Here is a 20990-nt window from a genome sequence, read left to right as displayed (position 1 = left end):
GTTACCAACCTTTGTCTCGTTTGCTGACCACACTTCTGCTTGATCCCAACCTGTACCACTTGTTACTGACCTTTGTCTTGCTTCTTCACTATGCTTCTGCTTGATTCCAACCTGCAACCACTTGTTACAAAAAGTCTTGCTAATTGACTATGCTTCTGTTTGATCCCAACATGCAACCACTTGTTACCGACCTTTGTCTTGTTCCTTGACTATGCTTCTGCTTGATCCCAACATGCAACCACTTGTTACCGACCTTTGTCTTGTTCCTGGACTATGCTTCTACTTGATTTCAACATGCAACCACTTGTTACCGACCTTTGTCTTGTTCCTTGACTATGCTTCTGCTTGATCCCAACCCGCAGCTACTTGTTACCAACCTTTGTATTGTTCCTGGACTATGCTTCTACTTGATCCTAACCTGCAACCACTTGTAACCAACCTTTGTCTTGTTTGCTGACTACACTTCTGCTTGATCCCAACCTGTACCACTTGTTACAAAAAGTCTTGCTCATTGACTATGCTTCTGCTTGATCCCAACATGCAACCACTTGATACCGACCTTTGTCTTGTTCCTTGACTACGCTTCTACTTGATCCCAACATGCAACCACTCGTTACCGACCTTTGTCTTGTTCCTTGACTACGCTTCTACTTGATCCTAACATGCAACCACTTGTTACCGACCTTTGTCTTGTTCCTTGACTACGCTTCTACTTGATTCCAACATGCAACCACTTGTTACCAACCTTAGGCTTGTTTGCTGACTACGCTTCTACTTGATTCCAACATGCAACCACTTGTTACCAACCTTAGGCTTGTTTGCTGACTACACTTCTACTGGATCCCTACCTGCTATATCTGCTACTATGCTATATCTGGCTGTATAGTATTCCCCTGCTAGGGATCCTACAGATGCTGCTCACAGTCTCTTATAGAAGTCTCGGGACTTCGCCATCCGGTGCTTCTCCGGGCTCTCCCGTGCCATCAGGGGCCCAGAGAGCGAATCGGCCAACGCTGGCTGGGGAAGCATAGAGATGACTGTGACCAGATAGTCACCAATCATCTCTATGACCGTTGGAGGCCCGGGCGCGACGTTATGACGTCACGCCCGGTACCCGGAAGTAAACAAAGCTGCAATCGCGGCTGTTGGTGTGAGATCGGTGAATGTTTTTTCACCGATTTCATGCTTGTAAGCCTGGAGGAGAGATCTGAGGGTCTTATTGACCCCACATCTCTCCATAAAGAGGACCTGTCACACTGATTCCTATTCCTTGTAATAGGAATAAAAGTGATAAAAAAATAAAAGTGTAAAAATAAAAAAATTAAGTAAAATAAAAATAAAATGAGAATTTTTTTTTTTTAAAACGCCCCTGTCCCCGGTAGCTCGCGTGCAGAAGCGAACACGCATGAAAGTCCCGCCCACATATGTAAACGCCGTTTAAACCCCACATGTGAGGTATCGTCGCATGCGTTAGAGCGCGTGCAACAATTCTAGCACTAGATCTCTTCTGTAACTCGAAAATAGTAACCTGTAAAAAATGTTAAAGTGTCGCCTATAGAGATTTTTAAGTACCGAAGTTTGGCGCCATTCCATGAGTGTGCGCAATTTTAAAGCGTGACACGTTGGGTATCTATTTACTCGGCGTAACATCATCTTTCATATTATACAACAAAAATTGGGCTAACTTTACTGTTTTGTTATTTTTTAATTCATGAAACCGTTTTCTTTTCCCAAAAAAAGGTGTTTGAAAAATTATTGCGCAAATACCGTGCGAGAAAAAAAAGTTGCAATGACCGCCATTTTATTCCCTAGGGTGTCTGCTAAAAATATATATATAATGTTTGGGGGTTCTGAGTAATTTTCTAGCAAAAAAAAAATGGGATTTTTACATGAAGGAGAGAAGTGACAAAATTGGCCCGGTGGTAAAGTGGTTAATGATTTTAGGTTTAGCAGATTAAATAAAACAATGAAATTAAGAAAAAAAAAAAAGGAAATAAATACAAAATCTTTACCTGGAATTCTTGGTGAACCGCGGTGACGCCGTTTGCGGGGTTTTCTACAGACATATGATGAATGTGCTCCTGAATCTTCACCACGGGGACACTGGTGGACCCGCACAGAAGGGTTTCCAGCAAGACGTTGTAGAGGAAGATGTACTGCTCCTGAAAGACGGAGGGTCACATGATCACTGAGTCTGATGTCATACAACGCCGCTAATGACATATTTACTGAATTGGCTCCTCCCAACAAAGAAAGTGTGTCTGCAGGAACCAATCAGGTTCCAGCTTTTATAAAATCAATAGCAAGGCATGCAAAGCACAGCACTATGGTTTAGTAGGCAACATTGTAACCAGATTAATATAACAAATGTAATTAGTTCCATATTGGGGCAGATCCACGTACCTGCGCGAATTTTTCCGTCCGGCGTAGCGTATCTCAGATACGCTACGCCGCCGTAACTTTCAGCGTATTTTCCGTATCCTGAAAGAATTTGCGCCGTAAGTTACGGCGGCGTAGTATAACTGTGTCGGCGTAAGGGTGCGCAATTCAAATACATAAGATGTGGGCGTGTTTTATGTTAATACGTCTTGAACCGACGTAAATGACGTTTTTTTCTGAACGGCGCATGCGCCGTCCGTGGGGGTACCCCAGTGCGCATGCTCCGAATTAATCCGCAACAAGCCAATGCTTTCGACGTGAACGTCATTCTACGCAAAGCCCTATTCGCGAACGTTTTACACAAACGACGGAAAATCGACGCTGTCCCGACGTCCATACTTAACATTGGCTATGCCTCATATAGCAGGGGTAACGTTACGCCTAAAAAAGCCTTACGGAAACGACGTAAAAAAAAATGCGCCGGCCGGACGTACGTTGGGGGATCGCCGTATCTAGCTAATTTGCATACTCGACGCGGAAATCGACGGAAGCGCCACCTAGCGGCCAGCGTAAATATGCACCTAAGATCCGACAGCGTACGCCAGTCGGATCGAGCCCTCATTCAGTCGTATCTTGTTTTATAGATACAAAACAAAGATACGACGGGGGATCTTAGAAATTACGCGGCGTATCAATAGATACGCCGGCGTAATCTTTGTGGATCAGGCCCATTGACTTCAATGGCATGCAATACTGCATGTGGCCAGAGGTTGGGGGGGGGGGCGCCGGAGAGTCTCGGAAACGGCCGTAAAGGCCCGAGGACAGCTCGGCTGACCACGGCAAACCTCGGGAACGTAGTATTTTATGAGTCTTTCCGAACAGCACCGATCAGCTACAATCGGCGACGTTCGGCTCCGGCGCCCCCCACCTCAGGCCAAACGCGGTACTGCACACAGCTTTGGCCTGAATCCTGCTCGTTTGGTGAGACAACACTCGAAAACCGAGTTAGGATTTTTCAAAATACACATCGCTTGTATTGCGACAAGCTCGTTAACCGCGTTACTCGCAATCCGAGGTTCCACTGTGTAGCGGTTTGTGCAGGGAGCCGGAATTTACATTCATTCTGTGTGAATTTATCAGCATTCGCTCATTCGTTATAGGGATTTTTCACACAATTTAACCACTTAACGCCCGCCGCACGACTATTTACGTCCGCAAAATGGCACGGACAGGCAGAAGGGCGTATATATACGTCCTTGCCTTTCCGCGTGCGGCGGGCGGATTCCCGCGGGGAGCGATCCGGGACGACGGCGCGGCTATTCGTTTCTAGCCGCTCCGTCGCGATCGCTCCCCGGAGCTGAAGAACGGGGAGAGCCGTATGTAAACACGGCTTCCCCGTGCTTCACTGTGGCGGCTGCATCGATCGAGTCATCCCTTTTATAGGAAGACTCGATCGATGACGTCAGTCTTACAGCCACACCCCCCTACAGTTGTAAACACACACTAGGTGAACACTAAATCCTACAGCGCCCCCTGTGGTTAACTCCCAAACTGCAACTGTCATTTTCACAATAAACAATGCAATTTAAATGCATTTTTTGCTGTGAAAATGACAATGGTCCCAAAAATGTGTCAAAATTGTCCGAAGTGTCCGCCATAATGTCGCAGTCACAAAAAAAATCACTGATCGCCGCCATTAGTAGTTAAAAAAAAAAATATTAATAAAAATGCAATAAAACTATCCCCTATTTTGTAAACGCTATAAATTTTGCGCAAACCAATCGATAAACGCTTATTGTGATTTTTTTTACCAAAAATAGGTAGAAGAATACGTATAGGACTAAACTGAGGAAAAAAATATATTTTATATATGTTTTTGGGGGATATTTATTATAGCAAAAAGTAAAAAATATTGAATTTTTTTCAAAATTGTCGCTCTATTTTTGTTTATAGCGCAAAAAATAAAAACCGCAGAGGTGATCAAATACCACCAAAATAAAGCTCTATTTGTGGGGGGAAAAGGACGCCAATTTTGTTTGGGAGCCACGTCGCACGACCGCGCAATTGTCTGTTAAAGCGACGCAGTGCCGAATCGCAAAACCTGGCCTGGGCGTTTAGCAACAAAATGGTCCGGGGCTTAAGTGGTTAAACAGATAATGGTGAAAAATAAAATATTCTTCGTGTATTTTCATTTAGGTTTAGCTAGTCATATGATGACGCTGTGCTGCACTGCTGACAGTATGTAAGAATAAAATAGAAACAAAAGTGAACTTTTTTTTTTTTAATTTGTTAATTTTCCAAAAAATGTACAACTTAAAAAAACTTACCATGCCTCGTACTAAATTCCTTGGACTGTCTACTTTCCAAAACATGGGAATTTTTACTGTTCTGGCACTTTAGGGCCTCAAGTATGGAAGAGCCCTGGGGCCATCATAAAAATAAAATACTTTTTTTTTGTTGTTGTTTTTTTTGTTTTACAGAATTCTGTTTTTTTTTTTTTTTTTCAAATTTCTGAGATTAAAAGTCAGAATTCTGAGATTAAAAGTCAGAATTCTGAGATTAAAAGTCAGAATTCTGAGATTAACCACTTAAGGACCACCTCCTGCACATATACGTCGGCAGAATGGCACGGCTGGGCACAAGAACGTACAGGTACATCCTCTTTAAGTGCCCAGCCGTGGGTCGCGGGCGCGCGCCCGCGACCCAGTCCGAAGCTCCGTGACCGAGGGACCCGTGGACCCGATCGCCGCTGGAGTCCAACGATCGGTCCCCGGAGCTGAAGAACGGGGAGAGCTGTGTGTAAACACGGCTTCCCCGTTCTTCACTGTGGCGCCGTCATCGATCGTGTCTTCCCTTATATAGGGAAACACAATCGATGATGTCACACCTACAGCCACACCCCCCTACAGTTAGAAACACACATGAGGTCACACTTAAGACCTTCTGCGCCCCCTTGTGGTTAACTCCCAAACTGCAATTGTCATTTTCACAATAAACACTGGGGTAGATTCAGGAAAGAATTACGCCGGCGTATCCATAGATACGCCGCGTAATTCCAAAGCTGCGCCGGCGTATCTATTTTCTGTATTCAGAAAGCTAGATACGCCGACTTTAGCCTAAGATACGACTGGCATATGTCTCTTACGCCGTCGTATCTTAGGGTGCATTCTGACGCTGGCCGCTAGGGGCGCTTCCGTTGTTGTCGGCGTAGATTATGCAAATTAACTAGATACGCCGATTCACAAACGTACGTACGCCCGGCGCAATTTATTTACGTCGTTTACGTTAGGCTTTTTCGGCGTAAGGTTGTTCCTGCTATTAGGAGGCGCACGCAATGTTAAGTATGGACGTCGTTCCCGCGTCAAAATTTTAATTTTTTACGTTGTTTGCGTAAGTCGTTCGCGAACAGGGCTGGACGTAATTTACGTTCATGTCGAAACCAATACATCGTTGCGCCGTACTTGGAAGCAATGCACACTGGGATATGTACACGGACGGCGCATGCGCCGTCTGTACAAAACGTTAATCACGTCGGGTCATCCATTATTTACATAAAACACCCCCCCCTTCCACATTTGAATTATGCTGGCTTACGCCGGCCCCATTTACGCTACGCCGCCACAACTTATGGAGCAAGTGCTTTGTGAATACATCGCTTGCTCCTGTAAGTTACGGCGGCGTAGCGTAAATACGATACGCTGCGCCGCCGTATCAGTGCACGCCCCTACCTGAATCTACCCCAATGCATTTTTATAGCATTTTTTGCTGTGAAAATGACAATGGTCCCAAAAATGTGTCAAAATTGTCCGAAGTGTCCGCCATAATGTCGCAGTCACGGAAAAAATCGCTGATCGCCGTCATTAGTAGTAAAAATACAATTATTAATAAAAATGCCATAAAACTATCCCCTATTTTGTAGACGCTATAAATGTTGCGCAAACCAATCGATAAACGCTTATTGGGAATTTTTTTTACCAAAAATAGGTAGAAGAATACGTATCGGCCTAAACTGAGGAAAACATTTTTTTTTTATATATGTTTTTGGGGGATATTTATTATAGCAAAAAGTAAAAAATATTGCATTTTTTTCAAAATTGTCGCTCTATTTTTGTTTATAGCGCAAAAAATAAAAACCGCAGAGGTGATCAAATACCACCAAAAGAAAGCTCTATTTGTGGGGAAAAAAAGACATACATTTTGTTTGGGAGCCACGTTGCACGACCGCGCAATTGTCAGTTAAAGCGACGCAGTGCCGAATCGCAAAAAGGAGCAAGGTCCTTAACCTGCATATTGGTCCTAAGTGGTTAATGTTTGTTAAAGTCTGAGTGTGAGCCCAATGAGAGGATGAGGGGTTATTGTCAGGAAGAGATGCCAACAATTGGTGACAAAGGGGGACAGAAGAGGACAAGAAAACCTGAACCCACCTTTTCCTGCACCATCTTTACCCGCCTCTTCCGTAACTCTAGAACACAATTGTACACGTTCACCTTCTTCACCGCGCGCGCCCTCTTCAGGAGAATGTCCAGTGCCAAGAACGTGCCCGTCCTGCCAATCCCAGCACTGCAAACAAGGAGCTTGAGTGAGACCAAATAATCCGGTCATAGGTCCAAGAATTGGTTACAATGTCCAGGATGTTATTACAATACAGTGGAACCTCGGTTTAAAAGTAACTTGGTTTGAGAGTGTTTTTTGATTTGCGAGCAACCTTTTTTTTTTTTTTATTCTGACTCGGTTTGCGAGTGTTGACTCGCAAGGCGAGCAGAATTCAAGCTAAATAGGCCTGCAGTACCTCATTTGGCCTGAGGTATGGGGGGCGCAGGAGCCGAGAAAAGCCGAACATTGGCCTGCAGTACCTCATTTGGCCTGAGGTACGGGGGCGCAGAAAACGAGCCAAAGTGTCCTCGGGCCTTTTCGTCTGTTTTCGGCGCTCTCTGTCGCCCCCCACCTCTGCCCGCATTCGGTATTGCATCCCATTAAAGTCAATGCGGAACAATACAGTGGAACATCGGTTTAAGAGTAACTTGGTTTGAGAGCGTTTTGATTTGCGAGCAACTTTTTTTTTTCAATTCTGACTCGGTTTGCGAGTGTTGACAAGATTACGAGTAGGGATGTCCCGATACCGATACTAGTATCGGTATCAGTACCGATACCGAGCATTTCCCAAGTACTTGTACTCGGGGGAAATGGTCCGATACTTCACCCGATACCTGGGCAGTCAGGTATCGGGTGGTGGTGGGAGTTACCAGTCTTCTCTGTGTTGTCTTCTCCCCCTCCGTGCCGCTCTCCCCCCAGTGCCGCCTGGTTCCCCCAGTGCCGTCTTGTTCCCCCGTGTCGCTCTCCCCCGTGCAGCTCTCCCCCCGTGCCGTCTTGTTCCCCAGTGCCGCTCTCCCCGTGCAGCTCTCCCCCGTGCCGTCTTGTTCCCCAGTACCGTCTTGTTCGTGTCGCTCTCCCCCCGTGCCGTCTTGTTCCCCAGTGCCGTCTTGTTCCCCCGTGCCGCTCTCCCCGTGCAGCTCTCCCACCGTGCCGTCTTGTTCCCCAGTGCCGTCTTGTTCCCCAGTGCCGCTCTCCCCCGTGCCACTTCCCCCCCACCGTGTCGCTCTCCCCCCCATGCCGTCTTTTTCCCCTCTGTGCCGCCCCCCCCCCCCCCCCATGCCGTCTTGTCGCCCCCGTGCCGCTCTCCCCCCTCAATCTGTCAGGATGGAGAGCAGAGGTAGGAGCCGCTAAACCCGGCTCCTACCTTTTTCCGAATGGACAGAGTCAGTGATTCACATAACTGAGCATCGTAACCTGTGTTTACGATGCTTCAGTTTATGAATGGAGAGGAGCTTCTCTCCATTCATTTTAGCTGAGGCTGCAGAGAAAGGGACTGGGGAATCTGTGTCCTTAGTCCCTTTCTCTGTCTTAAAGGGGAGATGTCAGAGGTCTGTTAAGACCCCTGATATCTCACCAAAGCCCCCCAATAGGACTGATTAAAAAAAATGAAAAAAAAAATTGTAATAAATAATTTAAAAAATAAAATGTAAATAATAATCAAAAAAGAAAAAAAAAACACACTCCCTTTAAAAAAAAAATCACTGTGAAAAAATAAAAATAGTAAAAAATAAAAATTGTGTAAAAAAAATAAAAAAAAGTCACATAACATTTAAAAAAAGTATCGGTATTCGGTATCGGCGAGTACTTGAAAAAAACTATCGGTAATTGTACTCGGTCTCAAAAAAGTGGTATCGGGACAACCCTAATTACGAGCGTTCTCCCAGAATGGATTATGCTCGTAATCCGAAGTTCAACTGTACTGTGATATTTCAGGAATGTGTTCATGCAATTACAGTATTAAAAATTCAACTTGAAGAATGGCGGCAGTAGAGGCCTCCTTTACCTGCAGTGTACAATGACAGGTCCTGATCCGGGTGGGTTACATTTGTTTGTGAGTTCTACAAGCTGCACCATGTCTGATGTGTTCTTGGGCACTCCATGGTCCGGCCATCGGAGGTAATGGATCTGCTCCACCATCACCTGCACTATGGACTGCACCTGAGACCAGGGAAACATACATTAGACTGACTGTCGGCAGACTTCCATATATATATATATATTTACTCCAAATATCAAAGACGGTTCATCTTTTTGCCCAGGCACACGGATTTGAAATATCCAGGGCGTTTTTTCAGTGGGAACGCGGGGGAACGCAGTTCCGGCACCTTCTGAACTCACTCTACTTAATAGCAAGGATGTTGGGGTGTGCTGCAGGGTATTGATACTCACTGCTGAGGATCTATTTTTGCAGGGGGGTTCTATTGTTGCTGGTGGGGGACCTATTGCTTCTAGCGGGGTCTTATGTTGCTGGGTGGGTCAGTAGTTGCTGAAAGAGATCTCCTGTTGGGGATGGGGTCTATTGTTGATGGCAGCCAGAGAGTCTATTGATGCTGGCTGTATGGAGATCTGTTGATGCTGCCGTGAGTCTATTGTTGCTGGCACAACCATCAGTCCAAAGCTCCGTGACTGCGGGAAAAGGGGACCCGATCACCGCCGGAGTCCCGCGATCGGTCCCCAGAGCTGAAGAACGGGGAGAGGTGTGTGTAAACACACCTTCCCCGTTCTTCACAGTGGCGCTGTCACTGATCGTCCGTTCCCTGATATAGGGAACGACGATCACTGATGTCACAATTCAAGCCCCGCCCTCCTACAGTTAGAAACACACATGAGGTCACACTTAACCCCTTCAGCGCCCCCTAGTGGTTAACTCCCAAACTGCAATTATCATTTTCACAGTAATCAATGCATTTTTATAGCACTTTTTGCTGTGGAAATGACAATGGTCCCAAAAATGTGTCAAAAGTGTCCGATGTGTCCGCCATAATGTCGCAGTCATGAAAAAAATCGCTGATCGCCGCCATTAGTAGTAAAAAAAAAAATATTAATAAAAAATGCCATAAAACTATCCCCTTTTTTGTAAACGCTATAAATTTTGCGCACAATAATAGTTAAACGCTTATTGCGATTTTTTTTACCAAAAATAGGTAGAAGAATACGTATCGGCCTAAACTGAGGAAAAAAAATGTTTTTTTTATATCTTTTTTGAGGGATATTTATTATAGCAAAAAGTAAAAAATATTGCACTTTTTTCAAAATTGTCGCTCTATTTTTGTTTATAGCGCAAACAATAAAAACCGCAGAGGTGATCAAATACCACCAAAAGAAAGCTCTATTCGTGGGGAAAAAAGGACGCCAATTTTATTTGGGAGCCACGTCGCACGACCGCGCAATTGTCAGTTAAAGCGACGCAGTGCCGAATCGCAAAAAGGGGCCTGGTCCTTTACCTGCATATTGGTCCGAGTCTTAAGTGGCTAGAAGTCGCCTTGAAGTAGTACAGGAAGCTTTTTCTGAAGTCGGAGCGACTTCAGTAGTGTACATTAAGACGGCTCTCATTCACTTCAATCGAATTTCTCATGTTGTGCGACTTGGGGCGTCACAAGTCGGATCCCAAGTCGCGGCAGTGTGAACCGGCACTTAAAGGTTGGACTGAATGGACTTGTGCATTTTTTCAACCTCGCCAACTATGGAAGGTGTTAAACACACCACTCCAAATATTTTGCAGTAATAATAACGCTTGGATAAAGTCTAACCAACTTTGTCCAGTAAAGGGGTCCTAGGCCTGATTCCTTTGGGGGTCCAGAAATTGATGTAACTAGTTATATGTAGATTTTATTTTATTTTATTTTTTCATTAAACAAAAAATTACCGTATTTATCAGCGTATACTGCGCACTTTTTTCCCCTTAAAATCAGGGGAAACTCATGGGTGCGCGATATACGCCGATCCCCGCTGTCTCCGACATTGTCCGAGCCGAGTGTACTGCGCACTCGGCTACGCTCGGCTCCACCTGCAGCCACGCGAGAGGAGCCGAGTGCGCAGGAAATCCGGCTCTGCACAGCGCGCCATATTCAAACACACAACGGAACTCAACCCCGGGCTTTGGACACCTCCAAAGCCACAGACGGACACCCACAAGGCTCGACGGACCCCGCGCAACGCCGCAGACGGACGCCGGACAAGGCCGCCGGGCAAGACAGCAGACGGACACCGACAAGGCTGGGCGGACCCCACTCAAGGCCGCAGACGGACGCCGGACAAGGCTGCCGATGGACGCCAGGCAAGACATCCAAAATGTAAGATTTTTCCCTAAAAATTCCCTTCTCAGTTTGGGGTGCGTGCTATACGCCGGCGCGCGGTATATGCCAATAAATACGGTACATAAAATATTCAGTCTTTTAAATATAGAAAGTACTGGTATATAATGAATCAGGTTGACAAATACCACAAACTTCCTTCAGTAATACATGTTACAGGGGGGCCAGTGATAAGAGAGCAGGGGGGCCAGTGATAAGAGAGCAGGGGGGCCAGTGATAAGAGATTAGTGCACAATTGGTAAAACAAGAGGAAAAAAAGTTAGCAGGTTACGTAAATTCTTGAGCAGATATTTTACCTTCCTTAGGCTGAAGCTGCGAATGGTGAATGCGCCTGTCTGGACAATTTTCTGGACAGTAACTATGATGTCCCCATAGGTCTGACTCTGTTCTGGCCAATATTGCTCACACTTTACCTGAGAAGATTAAATATGTGAAATGTTTATGTGGAATTTTACATTCACTGTCAATTATCTGATCTGCACAGTCCACCATGTCGCCAACACAGTCCACCATCTCCCATTCGCCTTCCTCAACCTTCCCTCTATCATCTTCCATTCCCCCTTCCCGGTCTGCGGTGTTACCTTTATTTTTCTTCTGTCTCACCTTCACTTTTACTTTCAATGCCCACCATTTGCCATCACTTGCCAACATCTCCTCTTTACCATCGATTCATCGCTGTACACCATCTCCCCTTCACTGTCCACAATATCACTTTTACTGTTTACCATATCCTCTTTACTGTCCAACATCTCCCCTGACCAGGTGCGATCTTCAATTCACTGTCACCATCCCCCATGTACTGTTCACCATCTCACCTTCACTAGTGGCTGCCTCGCCTATACTGTCTGCCCTTTCACCTTCATAGTCCACCCCTCCTTCATCAGTCACTGTCTCCTCTTCACTGTGCTCCACCTCCCCTTCACTGACCACCACCTACCCTTCACTGACCACCACCGCCCCTTCACTGACCACCACCTCCCCTTCACTGACCACCATCTCCCCTTCACTGACCACCACCTCCCCTTCACTGACCACCACCTCCCCTTCACTGACCACCACCTCCCCTTCACTGACCTCCACCTCCCCTTCACTGACCTCCACCTCCCCTTCACTGACCACCATCTCACCTTCACTGACCACCACCTTCCCTTCACTGATCACCACCTCCCCTTCACTGACCTCCACCTCCCCTTCACTGACCACCACCTCCCCTTCACTGACCACCACCTCCCCTTCACTGACCACCACCTCCCCTTCACTGACCACCACCTCCCCTTCACTGACCACCACCTCCCCTTCACTGACCACCATCTCACCTTCACTGACCACCACCTCCCCTTCACTGACCTCCACCTCCCCTTCACTGACCACCATCTCACCTTCACTGACCACCACCTTCCCTTCACTGATCACCACCTCCCCTTCACTGACCTCCACCTCCCCTTCACTGACCACCACCTCCCCTTCACTGACCACCACCTCCCCTTCATTGACCACCACCTCCCCTTCACTGACCACCACCTCCCCTTCACTGACCACCATCTTCCCTTCATTGTCCACCATCTTCCCTTCATTGTCCACCACCTCCCCATCACTGACCACCATCTCACCTTCACTGTCCACCATCGGATTGTCATTTTCTTACATCTCCCCTTCACTGACCACCTCCTCCCCCTCACTGTCTTTCATTTCTCCTTCACTGTCCACATCTCCTCTTCAGTGTATTCCATTTAATCTTTGTCCTCTATCTCACCTTCATTGTCCACCATTTCCCTTTCACTGTTCTTCATCTTAGCTTCCTTGCCCTACGTCTCCCCTTCACTGTCCACCATTTCCAATTTGTCCTATGTCTCAACTTCACTGTCCGCCATCTCCTCTTCATTGTTCTACATCACCCCTTCACTATTCGCCACCTCGTCTTCATTGTCCTACGTCTTCCCCTTCACTGTCCGCCATCTCCTCTTCATTGTTCTACATCACCCCTTCACTATTCGCCACCTCGTCTTCATTGTCCTACGTCTTCCCCTTCACTGTCCGCCATCTCCTCTTCATTGTCCTACATCTCCCCTTCACTATTCGCCACCTCGTCTTCATTGTCCTACGTCTCACCATCACTGTCTGAGATTTCCTCTTCATTGTTCTACGTCTTCCCCTTCACTGTCCGCTATCTCCTCTTCATTGTCCTACATCTCCCCTTTACTGTCCGCCATCTCCTCTTCATTGTTCTACATCTCACCTTCACTGTCTGCAATCTCTTCTTCATTGTCCAATGTCTCACCTTCACTGTCCGTCATCTCCTTTTTATTGTCATACCACTCACCTTCACTGTCCGACCATCTCCTATTCATTACCCTCTGTGCCACCTTCACTGTCCACCATCGTCTCTTCATTGGCCTATGTCCAGTGCCGGCCCAAGACATTGTGCTGCCTGGGACCAAGAATGAAATGCGGCCCCCCCCCCCCCCCCAGAAAAAAAATCACGCCAACCAAAAGGGCCCCACATTCATTATTTTATATCATGATAACTAAAGGGGACCCGTCATGACTCTATACATGTATAAAGGAGTATAAAGAGGACCTGTCATTGCTCTTTACAAGTAAAGGGATATCAAGAGGACTTGTCATGGCTCTATAAATGTATATAGGACTATAAAGAGTACTTGACATGGCTCTATACATGTATAAAGGAGTATAACGAGGGCCTGTCATGGCTCTATACATGTATAAAGAGGACCTGTCATGGCTCTATACACGTATAAAGAAGTATAAAGAGGACCTGTCATGGCTCTATACATGAATATAGGAGTATATAGAGGACCTGTCGAGACTCTTTACATGTAAAGAAATATAAAGAGGACCTGCCATGGCTCTATACATGTATAAAGAAATATAAAGAGGACCTGCCATGGCTCTATAAATGTATATAGGAGTATAAAGAGGACCTGTCATGGCTCTATACATGTATAAAGAGGGCCTGTCATGGCTCTATACATGCATATAGGCGTATAAAAGGACCTGCCATGGCTCTATACATGTATCTAGGAGTATTAAGGGACCTGTGAATTGCCGGCGGCCACAATGTCTTTTGCGCAAACTAATCAATGTACGCTAATTGTATTTTTTTTTTGGTACCAAAAATATGTAGAAGAATACATATTGGCCTAAACTGAAGAAAATAGTTTATTTTCAAATATCACCAAAAGAAAGCCCTACTTGTGGGATAAAAAGGACATCAATTTTATTTGGGTAGCGGAGCTGGCGGAACGGGCTGGCGGGCATCAGTATGCTGCCCCCCTAAAAGTGCTGCCTGGTACCCATGGTACCACCGGGTCCCATCATAGGGCGGGCCCTGCCTATGTCTCACCTTCACTGTCCACCATCTCCTCTTCATTGTCCTATATTTCCCCTTCACTATCCGCCATCTCCTCTTCTTTGTCTTTGTCTCCCCTTCACTGTCCGCTATCTCCTCTTCATTGTCCTACGTCTCACTTTCACTGTCCGGCATCTCCTTTTCATTGTCCTACGTCTCACTTTCACTGTCCGGCATCTCCTTTTCATTGTCCTACGTCTCACTTTCACTGTCCGCCATCTCCTCTTCATTGTCCTACGTCTAACCTTCACTGTCCGCCATCTCCTCTTCATTGTCCTACGTCTAACCTTCACTGTCCGCCATCTCCTCTTCATTGTCCTACGTCTCACTTTCACTGTCCGGCATCTCCTTTTCATTGTCCTACGTCTCACTTTCACTGTCCGGCATCTCCTTTTCATTGTCCTACGTCTCACTTTCACTGTCCGCCATCTCCTCTTCATTGTCCTACGTCTAACCTTCACTGTCCGCCATCTCCTCTTCATTGTCCTACGTCTAACCTTCACTGTCCGCCATCTCCTCTTCATTGTCCTACGTCTCACTTTCACTGTCCGGCATCTCCTTTTCATTGTCCTACGTCTCACTTTCACTGTCCGGCATCTCCTTTTCATTGTCCTACGTCTCACTTTCACTGTCCGCCATCTCCTCTTCATTGTCCTACGTCTAACCTTCACTGTCCGCCATCTCCTCTTCATTGTCCTACGTCTAACCTTCACTGTCCGCTATCTCCTCTTCATTGTCCTACGTCTCACTTTCACTGTCCGGCATCTCCTTTTCATTGTCCTACGTCTCACCTTCACTGTCCACCCCCAGCCCACTGTCCAGCATTTTTCCCTCACTGTCCATTATCTCCCCTTTATTGAGCTCCATCTTACTTTGTTTTGTTCCTCCAGCCCTGTCAGCATCACAATAACAGAACTGTTTTCTTGCCACACCATGCTCCAGAAGTCAGACACCGTCTCTGGAATAGGTCCTGGAACAAGAGAAAATGAACACTGCAGGAATCCCGCAGACATACGCTCCAGGAAACGGCATGCAACCAATTGCCAGATGGAATATAAGAGCTACAGTATATAAGAGAGATGACACTTTAATTGTCTCACTTTACTCACCTTGTGTTGCTATGTAGAATTGTGGTGCCTTGTAACCCTGGAAGATAAGATAAGTTCCTATTTCTATTGATTTGTAGTTGTAAAATCAAAATATTATTGTATTATTAATCAATATTCAATAATTCATATTGATGAGGAAAGTTCCAAGAAAATCCGATCTCGTGTAGAACAAACTCCAAAATTGATTTAAAGGGGTTGTAAATGAATTTTTTCCCCCTAAATTGCTTCCTTTACCTTAGTTCAGTCCTCCTTCACTTACCTCAGCCTTCGATTTTGCTTTTAAATGTCCTTATTTCTCCTGAGAAATCCTCACTTCCTGTTCTTCTGTCTGTACCTACACACCGTAATGCAAGGCTTTCTCCCTGGTGTGGAGAAAGCCTCTTGAGGGGGCGAGCAGGAGTGTCAGGACACCCAATGACACACAGCTCCTTTCTCTATCTGCAAAGTAGAGTGTGTCCTGACTTGCCTGGTCGCCCCCTCTCCCCTCAAGAGGCTTTCTCCACACCAGGGAGAAAGCCTCCCATTACTGTGTGGAGTTACAGGCAGAAGAACAGGAAGTGAGGATTTCTCAGAAGAAATAAGGACATTTAAAAGCAAAATGGAAGGATGAGGTAAGTGAAGGAGGACTGCACTAAGGTAAAGGAAGCTATTTAGGGAAAAAAAAAATTCTGTTACAACCCTTTTAATAATAAAATAGCAGCATTTTACAAGAACAACATCAAAATATAGAATATAAACATAGCTTCAATAAGTTTCTTATTCTTGAAATGAAGATTGTATAAATATCTCTCTCCAAAAGTACCTGTGTGTGTGTCTGTGTGTAGTTTCCTTGAATCTCAGCATGTCTGCCTGAAAAGCTAAAGTGACTATCTCTAATGCCGCGTACACACGATCATTTCTCGGCATGAAAAAAAACGACGTTTTAAAAAAAGTCATTTAAAATGATCACATTCACATCGTTTTTCGGCTTCTGAAAAACGACAAAAAAAAATTGCATTTTTTCATGTCGTTTTTTAAAATGTAGTTTTTTGTGTTGTTAAAAATGATCGTGTGTGGGCAAAAACTACATTTTAAACACGCGCATGCCCAGAAGCAAGTTATGAGACGGGAGCGCTCGTTCTGGTAAAACTACCATTCATAGTGGAGTAAGCACATTCATCACGCTGTAACAAACTGATAAGAGGCATGGAGGAGCTCAGCTATGAGGAAAGATTAGAGGAACTGAATTTATTCTCTCCTGAGAAGAGGAGAATAAGGGGGGATATGATCAACATGTACAAATATATAAGAGGTCCATACAGTGTACTTGGTGTTGAGTTATTCACTTTACGGTCAACACTGAGGACAAGGGGGCACTCTTTACGTCTAGAGGAAAAGAGATTTCACCTCCAAATACGGAAAGGTTTTTTCACAGTAAGAGCTGTGAGAATGTGGAACAGACTCCCTCCAGAGGTGGTTCTGGCCAGCTCAGTAGATTGCTTTAAGAAAGGCCTGGATTCTTTCCTAAATGTACAGAATATAACTGAGTACTAAGATTTGTAGGTAAAGTTGATCCAGGGTAAATCCGATTGCCTCTCGGGGGATCAGGAAGGAATTTTTTCCCCTGCTGTAGCAAATTGGATCTCATGCTCTGCTGGGGTTTTTTGCCTTCCTCTGGATCAACTGTGGGTATGGAGTTGGGTGTGTAGGATTGTATTGTGTTTTTTATTTTGTTTGTTTATTTTTTTTGTGGTTGAACTGGATGGACTTGTGTCTTTTTTCAACCTGACTAACTATGTAACTATGTAACTATGTAACAGACAAAAAAGCGCAAATCGTCTTTTACCAACAAGGAATCAGCTAAAAGCAGCCCAAAGGCGAATATAACTTCCCCTTTAGAGTGCCGTCGTACGTGTTGTACGTCACCGCGCTTTGTTCATAATTTTTTTTAAAAACGATGGTGTGTGGGCAACGTCGTTTTTAATGATGAAGTTGGAAAAACGTTGTTTTTTGGACATGCTGAAAAACAACGTTTTTTTTCATGCCGAAAAATTATCGTGTGTACACGGCATTATAATCGTCCCCACCTTTTCTTGTGATTTAACATTCCTTGTAGTTCCACAGAAAGCCAGCAAATTTCAAACATCTTATTCACAAAGGTGGGGGTTACTACTCATATGGAGTGGACTATGTGCTATGTGTAAAAAATATTTAACTTGTACGATATAAAATTCTTTTAACATCTAAATATCAGTCTGTAAATGGATAGAAAACTGGCTGAAAGACGGAATTCAGAGAGTGGTGGTTAATGATTCTTAATCTGAATGGTCGAAGGTTATCAGTGGTGTACCCCAAGGTTCAGTGCTGGGACCCTTACTTTTTAATATCTTTATAAATGATATCGGGTCTGAGATCAAAAGTAACATTTCTGTCTTTGCAGATGACACCAAGCTATGCAGTGGAATAACGTCCTTACAGGATGTCTCCCATTTACAAGCCGACCTCAATCCTCTGTCTAATTGGGCGACTGAGTGGCAGATGAGGTTTAATGTTGATAAATGTAAAGTTATGAACTTGGGGGGCTAAGAATATGCATCATACATACTAGGGGGAGTACAACTGGGGGGATCCGTAGTGGAGAAGGATCTGGGGGGATCCGTAGTGGAGAAGGATCTGGGGGGATCCGTAGTGGAGAAGGATCTGGGGGGGATCTGTAGTGGAGAAGGACCTGGGGGGATCCGTGGTGGAGAAGGATCTGGGGGGGATCCGTGGTGGAAAAGGATCTGGGGGGATCCGTAGTGGAGAAGGATCAGGGGGGGATCCGTAGTGGAGAAGGATCTTGGGGGATCCGTAGTGGAGAAGGATCTGGGGGGATCCGTAGTGGAGAAGGATCTGGGGGGATCCGTAGTGGAGAAGGATCTGGGGGGATCCGTAGTGGAGAAGGTTCTGGGGGGATCCATAGTGGAGAAGGATCAGGGGGGGATCCGTAGTGGAGAAGGATCTTGGGGGATCCGTAGTGGAGAAGGATCTGGGAGGATCCGTAGTGGAGAAGGATCTGGGGGGTCCGTAGTGGAGAAGGATCTGTAGTGGAGAAGGATCTGGGGGGATCCTTGGTGGAGAAGGATCTGGGGGTTTTAGTTGATCATAAGCTCAATAATGGCATGCAATGCCAAGCTGCAGTTTCCAAAGCGAGGAAAGTCCTTTCTTGTATAGAGAGGGATGGACTCCAGAGATAGAGAGACACCATCTGTACAAATCATTAGTAAGACCTCATCTGGAATATGCAGTTCAGTTTTGGGCCCCAGTTCTCAAAAAGGATATCGGGGAACTGGAGAAAGTGCAGAGAAGGGCAACCAAACTGATAAGAGGCATGGAGGAGCTCAGCTATGAGGAAAGATTAGAAGAACTGAATTTATTCACTCTTGAGAAGAGGAGAATTAGGGGGCATATGATCCACATGTACAAATATATAAGGGGTCCATATAGTGAACTTGGTGTTGAGTTATTCACTTTACGGTCATCACTGAGGACAAGGGGGCGCTCTTTACGTCTAGAGGAAAAGAGATTTCATCTCCAAATACAGAAAGGTTTCTTCACAGTAAGAGCTGTGAAAATGTGGAACAGACTCCCTCCAGAGGTGGTTCTGGCCAGATCAGTAGATTGCTATAAGAAAGACCTGGATTATTTCCTAAATGTACAGAATATAACTGAGTACTAAGATTTATAGGTAAAGTTGATCCAGGGTAAATCCGATTGCCTCTCGGGGGATCAGGAAGGAATTTTTTTCCCCTGCTGTAGCAAATTGGATCATGCTCTGCTGGGGTTTTTTGCCTTCCTCTGGATCAACTGTGGGTATGGAGTTGGGTGTATGGGATTGTACTGTGTTTTTTATTTTGCTTGTTTATTTTTTTGTGGTTGAACTGGATGGACTTGTGTCTTTTTTCAACCTGACTAACTATGTAACTATGTAAATCAAATACTAATATAAATAAGTATGTATATTATTTCATTAAAAACCAAATGTTCTTGATTAGGATATTAATATCCTAATCAAGAAGTATTGTAATATTAAAGAACTTATAACATTAACTAAAACTTTGGTATCTTCGAAAAGGGTGTAACCTTTTATCTCTTTCATTTGCCACGGGAGAAGGTGAGACTAATTGTTACCACATGTTTGAGCTCTTTAGAAAAGCATTTGAATCTTAAAATAAATATATACTTCCACAGGTATAAAGGTCTATAATTTCCCTTTTTTCATATTTAGAAGATATAAATATTTAAATGTATCCAAGTCCATTATTCTCAGAAACCCAATACATTCATTCATTTGTTAATATTTGTTAATTGATGAATATTAGATTAAAGAAAACTTTCTAACAGTGGTAATGCTAGTAGTAGTCACATTCATGTAGACTATTTCTGTAATGTTAAAATGGAGTTCCACCCAAAAATGGAACTTCCACTTTTTGGATTCGCCCCCCCCCCCCTCCGGTGTCATATTTGGCACCTTTCAGGGGAAGGGGAGAGAAGATACCTGTGTAATACAGGTATTTGCTCCCACTTCCTGGTATAGATCATAGCGGTGATCGCGGTGAACTACGTCATGTCTGGCGCCTACACTGTCCTCCCCGCTGTCTTCTGGGAAACACACAGGTCCCAGAAGATAGCGGGGACCAGTGAAGACGACTCGCGCTTGCCCAGTAGGGAACTGGGAAGTGAAGGCTTTACTTCCTGATGCCCTGAACGAGGATGGCGGCGGCAGCAGCCGAGAGCCGAGCGATTGATCGCCTTCGGCTGCCGACATCGCGGGCACCCTGGACAGGTAAATGTCCATTTGTAGCTGCTGGCTTTTAATATATATTTTTTTTAGGCGGACCTCCACTTCAAGGATGTCTTGGAGCTTATAAGAGTCACTTCTTCAGTTATAATGAGTGTCAGTAACATTTTCCAGCATTTATATCTACACAGGTACCTCCTTCACATTATGTGTCAAGGTAGATGTTCCTTGTCCAAGAACAGGATAGGAGGTGCGTGATTGTTCTAACTACATATTGCCATACCGTGCTTCTGACATCTATTAGAACAACTAGAACTATTAGAACTACTACTACTAGCTAATTATATATTGTAACGGTATGGCCCGTGGGACCCAGAGGCTCTTGAAGGATGTGGGGTACTCCTGTATCAGCTTCACCAATGACTCTTGTGTCTAGGGTCATCCTATGTCCACTAGGGGCATAGGATGACTGAGAAATTATATCTTGAATTACATGAGATGGGACAGTAATGATAATTCATGTATTGCAGGATATCTTGAAATATTACAAGTTGTTCATTCTGAACACAACAGGTCAATAGAGTGTCTCCTTCAATGTGGAACATAGACTGTTGAGATGTTAATTGATGTTTATCACCTCCAGCTACCTGGCTGTAGTGTTGAAAGCTGTGATTACATTCTATTGT

General features: G+C 45.0%; 1 protein-coding gene across 3 annotated transcripts in view; it reads right to left on the bottom strand.

Moving 5' to 3' along the window:
• The window catches only part of LOC120924401 (receptor-type tyrosine-protein phosphatase S-like), a 162766-nt gene that overhangs the window by 17786 nt on the left and 123990 nt on the right, over nt 1–20990 (bottom strand). For all 3 annotated transcript variants that reach the window (XM_040335351.1, XM_040335357.1, XM_040335366.1), the window contains 6 exons: nt 15546–15582; nt 15309–15406; nt 11363–11479; nt 8756–8910; nt 6804–6939; nt 2013–2162 (listed from right to left, as the gene is read on the bottom strand). In XM_040335351.1, coding sequence (XP_040191285.1) covers nt 2013–2162; nt 6804–6939; nt 8756–8910; nt 11363–11479; nt 15309–15406; nt 15546–15582 — 693 coding nt within the window. The remainder of the gene's footprint in view (nt 1–2012; nt 2163–6803; nt 6940–8755; nt 8911–11362; nt 11480–15308; nt 15407–15545; nt 15583–20990) is intronic.

Source organism: Rana temporaria, chromosome 1, assembly GCF_905171775.1.
Source record: "Rana temporaria chromosome 1, aRanTem1.1, whole genome shotgun sequence".
NCBI lineage: Eukaryota > Metazoa > Chordata > Amphibia > Anura > Ranidae > Rana > Rana temporaria.
The sequence above is the reverse complement of the archived record's forward strand: the minus strand, read 5'-3'. Positions and strand labels throughout refer to the sequence as shown.